The sequence below is a fragment of the Lipotes vexillifer genome, unplaced genomic scaffold (assembly GCF_000442215.2).
Source record: "Lipotes vexillifer unplaced genomic scaffold, Lipotes_vexillifer_v1.1 scaffold1417, whole genome shotgun sequence".
In the NCBI taxonomy this organism is placed as follows: domain Eukaryota; kingdom Metazoa; phylum Chordata; class Mammalia; order Artiodactyla; family Lipotidae; genus Lipotes; species Lipotes vexillifer.
Genome location: NW_006778171.1, coordinates 685,488 through 697,250, shown reverse-complemented (window position 1 = coordinate 697,250; position 11,763 = coordinate 685,488). Strand labels below are relative to the sequence as shown.

General features: G+C 50.3%; 1 protein-coding gene across 1 annotated transcript in view; it reads left to right on the top strand.

Moving 5' to 3' along the window:
• Nucleotides 1-935: 935 nt before the first annotated feature.
• SLC2A9 (solute carrier family 2 member 9) overlaps nt 936-11,763 on the top strand; it is a 187,766-nt gene continuing 176,938 nt past the window's right edge. Inside the window, 2 exon segments of the mRNA XM_007451507.1 lie at nt 936-1,046; nt 3,535-3,633. Of these exon segments, the coding sequence (XP_007451569.1) occupies nt 936-1,046; nt 3,535-3,633 (210 nt within the window).

The following is an 11,763-nucleotide window of genomic DNA, read 5'->3' as shown; positions in this document are numbered from 1 at the left end:
TTTGTGGACTTGAGGCCGCCCTGGCCTTCTAGGGGTTCTGTGTACCCCAAGCACGCCATCATTCTGCCGGCCTCTGCACCTGTTCTCTGCCTCTGGGAGCAAACAGTCAAGGCAACTTGTCCTACACACGATTTAAGGCGCATCTCTGACATCTGGGCAATTCGGCCACGCAGTGAGTTAATTCCCATGACATCCTGGTGTGCATGAGGGTCTTGCCTCCTTAATGCTTTCAGTGAGCCAGCCTGGCTGAATGAGCAGGGCAGAGTATGACCAGTGGCAAATTATTTTTCTTCCAAACCCACAGCTTCGCCTTGTTCTAGAGCTGCAGGGCAGCCCGGGTCCATCTCCAACACGCTGCTCGGGGTTGTGTGTTTTCTATTCCAGCCTCAGAATAACTCTGCAGGATAATCAGGGCGGGATCAATCGCCCATTTCGCACTTGTAAACGTGGTAGCTCAGAGAGGCAAAGCGACTTGCCTATGGACACACAGCTAAAAAGCAGTGGAGTCAGGGTTGGAACCGCACCAGCCTTCTCCTGTGGTCAGTGACCTTTCCATTTGTCCCAGTCCTTAGGGAAACTTGCCCTGGGCTCACGCCAGTTGCTCCCCTCCCAGCACGCTGGCCTTAAGAGGGACTATAAAAACATGCCAAAGAAAGAATCCAAACTCAGGGTGGTGATTCCTGGGAAGACAAGTTTCCCTTTCAGGGCTCTCCAGACGCTGTGATGATTTGGAAAGGGGAAAAACATTCACTGCCCATTTCCTGTTCAGCAAAATACAATTGCCACATTTCCTGTTCAGCGCTCCCGCCCACCCTCCCTCCGTGGACTCTGCCTCCTCATTTAGGGAGATGCTGCAGCAGAGCCCGGGCTGGAAGGCACTGTGGGCCGAGCCAGCTTCAGGGAGGGCTGGCAGGTGGGTTGTCGGGAAACAGGACATGGACTCCGAGGAAGCGCGCTCAGCTCCCGTTGCCCGTGACCCGGGCCGCCCAGCGCCTCCCGAGTGTGCCCATCTGACGAGCCGGACGCTGCGTGGGAGGAGAAGGAAGGTAAACACAGAAACTGGCCGCTGTCTGGGCCACAGAGGCACTCCGACCGCTTGAAAGGCCTCTGGCCTTGAGTCCTGGCCTCTTAGTCCCTGTGACCTTGGCCGTGGTGCTCCAACTTGTAAGTCGCAGCTTCCTGGGACCCACAGTACCTTCCGGCAGCGCGGCTGTGCTCGTGCAATGAGGCCAAGACAGCGAACTGCTCTCACGTGCTGGGTGGTGTCCCCAGCTTGGGGCAGGTGGTGAGAGGTAGTGGGCACAGGTGGGCCACACAGGGGTGGGGGGCTTGGGGCAGATGGCTCCCACCTGCTCTTCTCTGCCCTCTGATGGGTGCAGACAAGGGAATAATGACCAGGGCTGGGAGTGAGGGAAGCCCAGGGGACCAGCACAGTCCGGGAGTCAGAAGGAATAACATCTGAGTTGAAACCCAGAAGATGAGTTGAAAGATGAAAGGCAATGGAGAATGGGCCTTTTGTCCAAAATGTGATTCTCTTCCATCAGTGAATCCTGTTCAGTTCAAGCTCCTCTTACTGCAGAAAAATATTCTGGCTCCACACTTGCCAACATCCCTCTCTGTGGCCTATGAACCCTCCCTCTGGCCTCAATCCAATCACCAGCATTTACCAAGCACCTCCTCTGTAGCAGGCTTGGTGCCTGGAAGCAAGACCCCTGCCCTCAAAAAGTAAGACCCACGCCCACTGTCCAGCCTCTGCTGCTGACCCCCAGGGGCACCTACCCCTGGACAGGTGAGGACCTTACCTGCTCTAACTCCTTTCTTCGGCAGAATATCCTATGAGGTGGCTGTATTATCATCGCCATTTCACAGATGAGAACACCGCATCAGAGAGCAGCTACGTAACTGGTGTGAGGTTACGCAGTCATAAGAGGCAGACCTGGGGGTCAGACAACGTTGAATCAAAGATAGAAAAGTAAAAATGAGGAAGTGGAACTTTCAGGGTAGCTTTCAGTGGGTCTTAGATATGAAAGTCTCCAGAAAGGAAGGTTTCAGTGGGGCACGGCTATATGGGCCAGGGCAAGAGAGACCTTGGCACGTAGCTTGGGCAACGGCCATTCTGCACGGCTGGGTCAGAGGGAGTAGAGAGAGAGAACAAAGTGAGTGAGCAGCCTTTCTGAACACTGGCTACGTGCACAAGCCCCTCAACGTCCTCAGCCAGCAACATATCCACAACAGCCTATGCAGCCGGTGCTACCATTTAGATCCCATTTTACAGCTGGGCAAGCTGAGGCTCAGAAAGGTCAAGACCCTGGACAGATCCCACAGCTGAGTGGTGGAGCCATCAAGCACTGGAGCCTGTGCTATAGGAGGCTGTCTAGGCAGGCAGAGCAGGAAGTCGGCTATCGAAGTCTGGCTTTCCCTTTCAAACGGTGTTTGATCCCTTCAGATCCCTAAACCTTGGACCTCATCTGTCACGTTTACCTGTTGTATCCCAGGAGCTTGTCAGGGCTTGGCACCTAGAACTCACGGCTCTCCCCCCACCCCAATCACCACACACACACACACAACACATGATAAATCATGGAGAGAAAGTGCCTTCCAAGAGCACCTGGGTCCCCCTGATAAGTGACCCACACTTTCCTGGCCAGCTTAGGATAAGCCCCTCCTGCCTCCAGCCCCTGCCTTCTGTCCAGCCTTTGCCAAGGGGCCCAGATGTTTCTACTCCTGGTTCTGTCATGCCTGTGGCCGTCCATGGATGGGTCCATAGGGCAGGATTACATGGAGGCAGATGCTTGGTTCTCTGGGTCAAGCCCTGTATCTCTCTGTCTGCAGGTCATTGTCCCAAGGTGATCACACTGGCCTGTAGATGGACAGCTCCAGCCTGGAACAGAGTGTGCATGGGTGTGTGTGCGTCTGTGTGGCCGCCAGCAGCGTCAGGGGGGGAGAGGCAGTGTGGTACAGTGGGTGGCTGCATGGGGGCTGGAGCCAGACCATCTGGGCTCTGGTCTCCAACCCAGACAGCACCAGGGACTGCCCCATGCCTCTGTTTTCTCACCTGTAAAATCAAGATAAAACAGTACTGATCCAAAGATTCTATGGGAGAATAGCCGGAAAGTGCTTAGAACAGATGCCTGGTCCATAGCACTTAATAAGAACCAGCTGCTGCTGCTGGCAGCTGAATCTGCCTTTGCTTTTTGCTCCTATGTGAGTCAGAGACTGGCCGAATTCAGCTAAAGTAACAGTGTTGTAGCTGCTAACAGCACCTGTGAAAGACAGTAGGTCTGAGTTTCACAGATCCTCTTGCAGCCGGACAAGGAGGGCAATGGTGTGGACAGAGGCAAACTGAGCTCCCTGGGCTGGCCACACCCCCCTGGACCGGACCTGGATGGGAGCCCCTCCTGCCGGCTGGCTCTGAGGAACCTGCATCCTTGATCTGGAAATCCTCCCCAGCAGAGGACGGTCCAGCTGAGTCCTGCGGGCCCCTGGCTGTGCGCCCGAGTGCCAGGTCTGACGTGCTTTGCTCTCCTTTCCCAGGACTGGTCCTGCTCGCTGGTCGTGGCCTCTCTAGTGGGCGCCTTCGGCTCCTCCTTCCTCTATGGGTACAACCTCTCAGCGGTGAACGCCCCCACTCCGGTGAGTGCCCGCGGCAGCGGGATGTGCCCAGCAGAGGGCGCTGCGGCAACACGGAAAGCCGGGTGTTACCGCCTAGCCCGGGGTGGTGCCCCATTCTGCAAACATTTGCAGGCCGGTTCTGTGCCAGACCCTTGCTGGACACTGGGGTGAAGGGAGGGCCAAAGAGAGTGAGACCAGCCCCTGCCCTCGAGGGAGAGGTGGGAGATACAGAAATAGAGGATGATGACAATTCGTGAGGTCAGTTCCCTGCTCATGCAGGGTCCTGGGAGAGTGTAGAGAGGAGAGGTATCTTCGGAGGTCCCAGGGGCCAGATCCTAAGGGTCTTACTCCAGGGCAAGGAACACGAAATCTGAGGCTTACTGAGGGATCTTAGGCACAGAAACATTTCCCTGATCTGCTTTTTCTTTATTGCTTTTAATTGCAGCTGGAGGTCACTTGAATATCTGTTGGTTTAAGATCCATTGCTGGCTTTTGTTTTCTTCTGAAATCAGGTCATTAGGTGCAGTTCCCCAGGCCCTCCTAACACCACTCTGCTGGTGTGCAGATGAAGGTTTGGTTCTCACCCACCTAGGCTGTTAGGTTTATGTGCTACCCATTCCTGAGGGTGCTGGCTTCTGCTTGACCTACCTCCATCCCTGGGGTAAAGTGGATGGGTCGATGGTGGTATACAGGAAGTCTTCCTGGAGGAGGTGATGCCAGAGCTTCATCTTGAAGGTGGAGCAAAGGCACTGAAGCCTGAGATATGAAACATTTGCAGAAATGCGGGTCTGATGCTGTTGGAGCCCAGGATGTATTTTGGACAGCATAAGGGCATGAGCTACAGAGGCAGACAGAAGCCAGGCTGTGGACATTTGTGGGTGCTTTTAAGGCTTTTCCTTGTTTGGGGGCCCAGCATGCTGTGTGCAAAACATAGGGGGAAGCTGGACCAGTGGGTCTCAAAGGGGCCCCAGGAGCCCTGGACTTTGCAGAAGTGCCTCAGGGATCCAGACTCCATCTGTACTAGAACAGCACTTTTTTAATTCTGTTAACTCTTTTACATTTTAGGGGCTCTGTAAGTTCATTTGAAAAATTGATTCTGATACTAAAAACAGTTTGAAAACCAGGGGGTCTAGATGGCTTCTCTGAACGCTTGCATTAATCAACGGCTTTGATTTTGTCATTGTGATGTCATCCTGAGATGGGATCCAATTTGTCCATATTTGTCTTTAAGAGGATTGGGAATATGCACTCTTGCTTCATCTTGGTAATCCAGCAGAGCCTCCAGCAGAGGTTGGAGAACCTTTACACTCATGGCTTATAATGCAAGGAGACGTGTAAAACTTGAACCTGGAATAGAATGATATGAGTAGAAAAGTAGTAGTTCAAGCAATGACTGTGGGAACACGAGGAAGGAGCAATCCTCTCATTCACTCATTCAAAAAATGTTTTTAATCAATAAACTTTATACTTTAGAGTAGTTTTAGGTTCTCAGCAAAATTGAGTGGAAAGCACAGAATTCCCATATACCCCCTGCCTCCACTCCCCCACAGTTAACATCCTGCACCAGAGCAGTACCTTTGTTATAATTGATGAACCCACCTTGACACATCATTATCACCCAACGCCCACAGTTTATACTAAGGTTCACTCTTTGTGTTGTGCTTTCTATACATGTTGACACACGTGTGATGACTTGTACCCACCACTATAGTATCTTACAAAATATCTTTACTGCCCTAAACATTCTCTGTGCTCTGTCTATTCATTCCTCTCATCCTCACCCTGGCAACCACTGATCTTTTTACTGTCTCTATACAGGCACATCTTGCTTTATTCCCTTTGCTGTATTGCAGATATTGTATATTTTACAGATTGAAGGTTTCCCTTTCCAGAGTGTCATATCGTTGGACTCATACAGTGTATAATTTTTCAGCTTGGCTTCTTTCACTTAGTAATATGTATTTAAAATTCCTCCATGTCTTTTCATGGCTTGAAAGCTCATTTGTTTTTGATTCTGAAAAATATTCCATGGTCTGGCTGTACCTCAGTTTATTTATCCATTCACCTACTGAAGGACATCTTAATTGTATCCAAGTTTTGGCAATTATGAATAAAGCTGCTATAAACATCCATGTACAGTTTTTTGTATGGACATAAGTGTTGAATTCATTTGGGTAAATACCAAGAAGCATGATTTCTGGATTGTATGGGGAAAGTATGTTTAGTTTCGTAAGAAATTGACACAGTGTCTTCCTAAAGTGACTGTTCCATCTTGCATCCCCACCAGCAGTGAATGAGAGTTCCTGTTGCTCCACATTCTCGCCAATATTTAATGTTGTTAGTGTTTTGGATTGGATCTTCTAATAGGCTTGTAGTGGTATCTCATTGTTTAATTTGCATTTCCTCAGTGATATATGATGTAGAATGTCTTCTCATATCCTTCTTTGCCATTTGTATATCTTCTTTGGTGAGGTGTCTGTTTGGGTCTTTTGCCCATTTTTAAATCAGATTTGTTTGTGTTATTATTGAGTTTTAAGAGTTCTTTATATATTTTGGCAATAGATCTTTATCAGGTGTGTCTTTTGCAAATATTTTCTCCCAGTCAGTGGCTTTTTTTCTCATTCTGTTGACATCATCTTTTGCAGAGCATTAAATTGTAATGAAGTCCAGATTATAAATTATTACTTTCATGAATCACGCATTTAGTGTTTTATCTAAAAAGTCATCACCATACCCAAGGTCATCTAGATTTTTCTCCTATGTTATCCTATGTTAAAAATTTTAGGAGTTTTATAGTTTTGCATTTTACGTTTAGGCCTTTGATCCATTTTGAGTTAACTTTTATGAAGGGTGTAGGATCTATGTCTAGCTTCTTTTTCTTCCCCTTTTTTGCATGTGGATGTCTATTGTTCCAGTGCCATTTGATGAAGACTATCTTTGCTCCATTGTAGTGCCTTTGCTCCTTTGTTAAAGATCAGCTGACTATATGTGGGTCCATTTCTGAACTCTCTTCTGTTCCACGGATCTGCTACTATTCTTTTACCAATACCGCACTGTCTCGATTACCGTACTTTATAGTAAGTCTTGAAGTAAGGTAACATCAGACCCTACTTTGTTCTCCTTCAATGTTGAGTTGGCTATTCTGGGTCTTTTGTGTCTCCATATAAACTTTAAAATCAGTTTGTCAGTATCCGCAAAATAACTTGCTGGGCTTTCGACTTGTATCGTGTTGAATAGATCAAGTTGGGAAACTGATATCTTGACAATATTGAGTCTTCCTGTCTAAGAACATGGAATATCTCTCCATTTACTCAGTGAAATATTTTCTCCCAAGGACAGGCCTTGTGAAGAAAAACAGAATGCTCTGATATAGTTCAGAATGGTTCCTTTTCCCCTCCCCTGCTGGAAGCATACGGGGACTTTTCTGACAGTCTCTGTGAAAATCTGGTAGAGCCCCTGGAGGTAAAACTCACAAAAGGGGGACGGATATGACTGGGTCCCCAGAGATATTAACTCTCAGACTTGTCCACACTGAGCCTTCAGCAATTCATTAATTACAGTTCAGGTTTTCTTGCCCTGGCACTGGTTTGCTGCTGTGCATTTTTGCTCTGGTTAAGTCGTGATTCTCTGTATCTACCTGTCTCTCCAGTTTGGGTAGATGCCCAGCAGTGAGAGATGCGCAAGGTGGAGATGGGAACACAGGCCGGTGGAAGGGCTTTATGTTATCCCGGGCTTGAGATAGAGCGGCAGGCTTCCTGGGAATGGTGCAGAGAGGGGGCGGCCTGATTGTGGGGTCCAAAGGGCTGGAGGGGGAGGAGGCTGGGAAGGAGGCCAGGGCCAGCTCAAGGAGAATCACAGGCGCCGGAACAGGAGCCCGAGTCAGCGCCACCCAGCCTGCGAGCACTGGAGGTGGGCTGGAGGCCAGGGCTCAGCCTGAGAGCCCCTCCCAGTGCGGAAGCTGCCTAGAGCTGGAGGAGCTGGAAGAGCTGGAGCTGGGCAGACCTGCACGGGGACCCCAGCTCCCCTGGGTACCCCAGATCCTGACAGGTGGTGACAATCTCCTGGCGAAGTGGCCAGGAGGATGGAAGGGGGCCCGAGGCTGGACGGGCTCAGCCTGTGGCCAGTGATCACTCAGAAACCTCTTCCCTTTGCTGTGGGCCTAGGTGTGGGCAAGCAAGGCAGCTCCAGGGTCCAAGGAGACCAGTACGGGAGCAGAGAGCCCAGGCAGCGGGGTCTAACGCGGGTGGGAAGGGCCCACGCCTGGTTGTGGGTTTCTGTGTCGCCGTCAGACTTCACCAGGGCTCTGGCCTCTCAGAAGGAGAAAGAAACTCTCGGACCCAGGAGATGCAGATGCTGGGGTCTGGGGGTGACCGTCCACAGACATGGTGAACAGAGGCTGCCGCTGGAGGTGCTGATGAAAACAAGTCACAGCGAGGACACTTACCCAGCAGAAGGGATGCTGGTTTAGCGATGACACAGGGTCCTGAGGCCCCTGCCCACCAGCTTCGCCTCTTGAGTGGTGGGATAACTGGGTCCAAGGCGGGGTTCGGAGGAGCAGAGGGACTGCAGGCCAAGGCCGTCCACCCTCAGGCGAGGCGGAATTTCACCAGGTGAACAATCCAGGCAGTAGCTGGCGCCGGCCCTGGCCGCCACCCGGCTGCATCTCACAAGCATTCCGTGAATCTCTCGCCTCAGATATTTGGAAACTTTCTGGAAAGCTGATGATGAAAATAATGCCCACTGTGGCACCGACCGTGCTGCCCCATTAGGGACGGTATCAGATTTCATCCTCATTACAGTCCCCAAGGGAGCCAGAACAAACCCCCGTTACAGATGAGGAAACTGAGGCCCAGGGAGGTTAATGTGTCTGCATTCCTGGTGTGTGTGTGGGGAGCCCTTAGCCCTCACTCTTAATGTATCCACTTGTTTCTCTTCAACACAGTTACCCTAAATGACTGTAGGTCCTGCCCACCCTGCTTTCAGAGAGGCCCCCGAGTCTGACTACCTATCATGCCCCATTTGGAAGAGGACACCCAGGTACCTCGGGCATCCACACACGGCCCTTGCCCAACTTTGGCCAATGGGATGTGAGCAGAAGTGAGTATAAGACCCTGGAGGCCTGGCCCGTGAGGACATTCCAGAATGTTCTTCAGTTCTTTCTTCCCCCAGATGGCACAGGGACAAGTTGTATGACACACACTAGGCATTGCAGGAGCTAGAAAGGAATCTTCATTGTCTTCAGCCATTGAAGCTTCAGGGTTTCTGCACCGACCAGTGGCCAGTACCCCGGCAGCTACCCCCCGAGTAGGTCTCCAGCCCGGCCTGCCGTTGAGTCCTCTACCTGGTTTTCCTGTTTCCACTCTGGCTTCTCTAGTTTATTCTCCACCCAAGGCCAGAGGGACCCTTTACAAATTAAGGCAGATCAAATTGTGCTTCTGCTCAAAACCTCCATGGCTGCCCATCACACCTGGAAAACAGCCCAGAAGACCGCTGTGGCCCCAAGCCCAGGGGGCCTGGCGCCTGGTGACCACCCTGCTCTCGTCACCAGCACTTTCCCCCTTGCTCCCTCTTTTGCCCCCACAAGACCCCCCTCCCCCACTGTTGTTCCTCAAAAACACCCACACTTGGGCACCCCAGGGCCTTTGCACTTGCTTTTCCCTCTGCCTGGAACGCTCTTTCCCAGATGTGCCCAGAGAGTTCTATGCTCTCTCCTTCAATTACCTCTGGTTCCTCCTCCAATGTCCCTTCCTCAGAGATGTCTTCCCCGACCAGCCCATTCCAGCAGCACCTCTCTATCACTCTCTAGCCCCTCACCCTAATTTACTTCTCTTTACAGAATATAACGCCACCTGAGATACTATATATTTATTTGATTCTTGTCCATTCTTGCCCCATTTTCGAAAGTAAGCCCCATGAAGACATGGACTTCATGGTTTTCTTGCTTCTCTAGTGCCAGCACCTAGAACGGGGTCTGGCACACAGTAAGCATTTATAATAAATACTTGCTGAATGAGTAAATGGATAAATTTAAGATTTTTTTAAAGTTCTTTGTGTGAAAATTCAGTTCCAAGGCAAGTCCCCTAGGCTTCCTCACCCCCTAGCCAAACTGCCAGCTGTGAGTCTGCCCTTTGTGAAAATTCTAGTGATGCCTCTGCCACATTCACACGGACAGGGACTTGACCCAGGTCTGCCTAACTCGAAGGTGTACCCTTTTTCTGCTCTACTAAGTTGATCTGCTAGAGCTTTTGCAGGTTTTTGGCTTTGCAGGCCATAAGACCTTTGTCCCAACTACTCAAGTCTATCTCTGTAGTGAGAAAGCTGCCATAGGCGATATGTAAATGAATGGGCAGGCTGTGTTCCAATAAAACTTTATTTACAAAGACAGGCAGTGGGCCAGATTTAGCCCAGTGATCCATGTTTGCTAATTTCTGTGCTGAAGGTTCCATGAAAGTGGTGAGGCCCCTGTGGATGCCTGCTGTCATTAGGACCTCCTGGCAGAGAGCGGGCTGGCTTTCTGAACAATCAATCCATGAGTGGTGAATTTTCCTACAGATGTTATATTCCTAATACTTTTCTCTCTTTTGTCCATTTATTGCTGCATGTCTAAACCTTTATCTTTTCTGTTTCCAATGACTAATTCTAATTGGCATAGTTCTATCTATCGATCGATCTATCATCTATCTATCTAATCTGTCCATCTACCTACTTCTCTATTTATCAATTTATCCAGCTCTTTTTTTATATCTTTATTGGAGTATAATTGCTTTACAATGTTGTGTTAGTTTCTGTTGTACAATAAAGTGAATCAGCTGTATGTATACATATATCCCCTTATCCCCTCCCTCTTGCATCTCCCTCCCTCCCACCCTCCCTATCCCACCCCTCTAGGTGGTCACAAAGCATGGAGCTGATCTCCCTGTGCTGTGCGGCTGCTTCCCACTAGCTATCTGTTTTACATTTGGTAGTGTATATATGTCAGTGCCACTCTCTCACTTCATCCCAGCTTACCCTTCCCCTCCTGTGTCCTCAAGTCCGTTCTCTACGTCTGCGTCTTTATTCCTGCCCTGCCCCTAGGTTCATCGGTACCGTTTCTTTTTTTTAGATTCTATCAATCTATCCATCCATCTACTTATCTATATATCATCTTCTATCTACTTAACCTATCTTATTTATCTATTTACCTATCTATTTAAAGCATTCTGAGCCCTTGTAAAGGCTATGCAAAATCTAGAGCTAATTTACATACCAATCAAATGAAACATGATAATTGCTGAATTTTCAAGCAGTCATGTATGCAGGCTAAAGGGGCTCCTCTGAAACCTGGCATTAAGCTATTTTAAGCCTTGACTTTTAGTAGGAGAATGCTTCTTGCCTGGGATCTGTTCCATTATTGCTGCTACGATAATCCAGAGCTGTCGTGGGGGATGTCCCCTTGGTGCCTGAGGGGCCCCTGGGTCTGCATTTCATCTGAGAGGCCGATGAGGGCTGGATGGAGACATCAGAGTCTTATTCCCAGGGCTGTTGTCTGGGATCCAAGGTGGGTGGCCCTCCTTGGGCAGGCAGGGCTGATGTGGCTTGGGTGAGGTGATGTGTCAGCCTAGAGCATGAATCAAAATTCCTCTTGCTCATGAGTGATGTCTGGAGAGCCTACAGGAAGATTCTGGAAGCAGTATTCTAAAGAAATGAAAGGTCCATGCCTGAGTGGAAGCTATGGAGCCCAGACTCCCATCCAAAGGGGTCCCACAAAGACAAGGATGGGCCCAAATGGGATGGGGCTCGGGTGTAATCAATCACGAGGAGCGTGGGTGGGGAGTGGTGGGCCTGGATGCATTCCTGATGAGACCTGTGCAGTGCTTGGGGCTGCAGGATGAGCCACAGGCACATAGCCAGGGCCTGAGACAGCAGCCAGCCTCAAGCAGGGTGACCACTGGGGCAGACATTAAGAAGAGTCACCCATGGGGCTTCCCTGGTGGCACAGTGGTTGAGAGTCTGCCTGCCGATGCAGGGGACACGGGTTCGTACCCCGGTCTGGGAGGATCCCACATGCTGCGGAGTGGCTGGGCCCGTGAGCCATGGCCGCTGAGCCTGCGCATCCAGAGCCTGTGCTCCGCAACGGGAGAGGCCACAACAGTGAGAGGCCCGCATACTGCA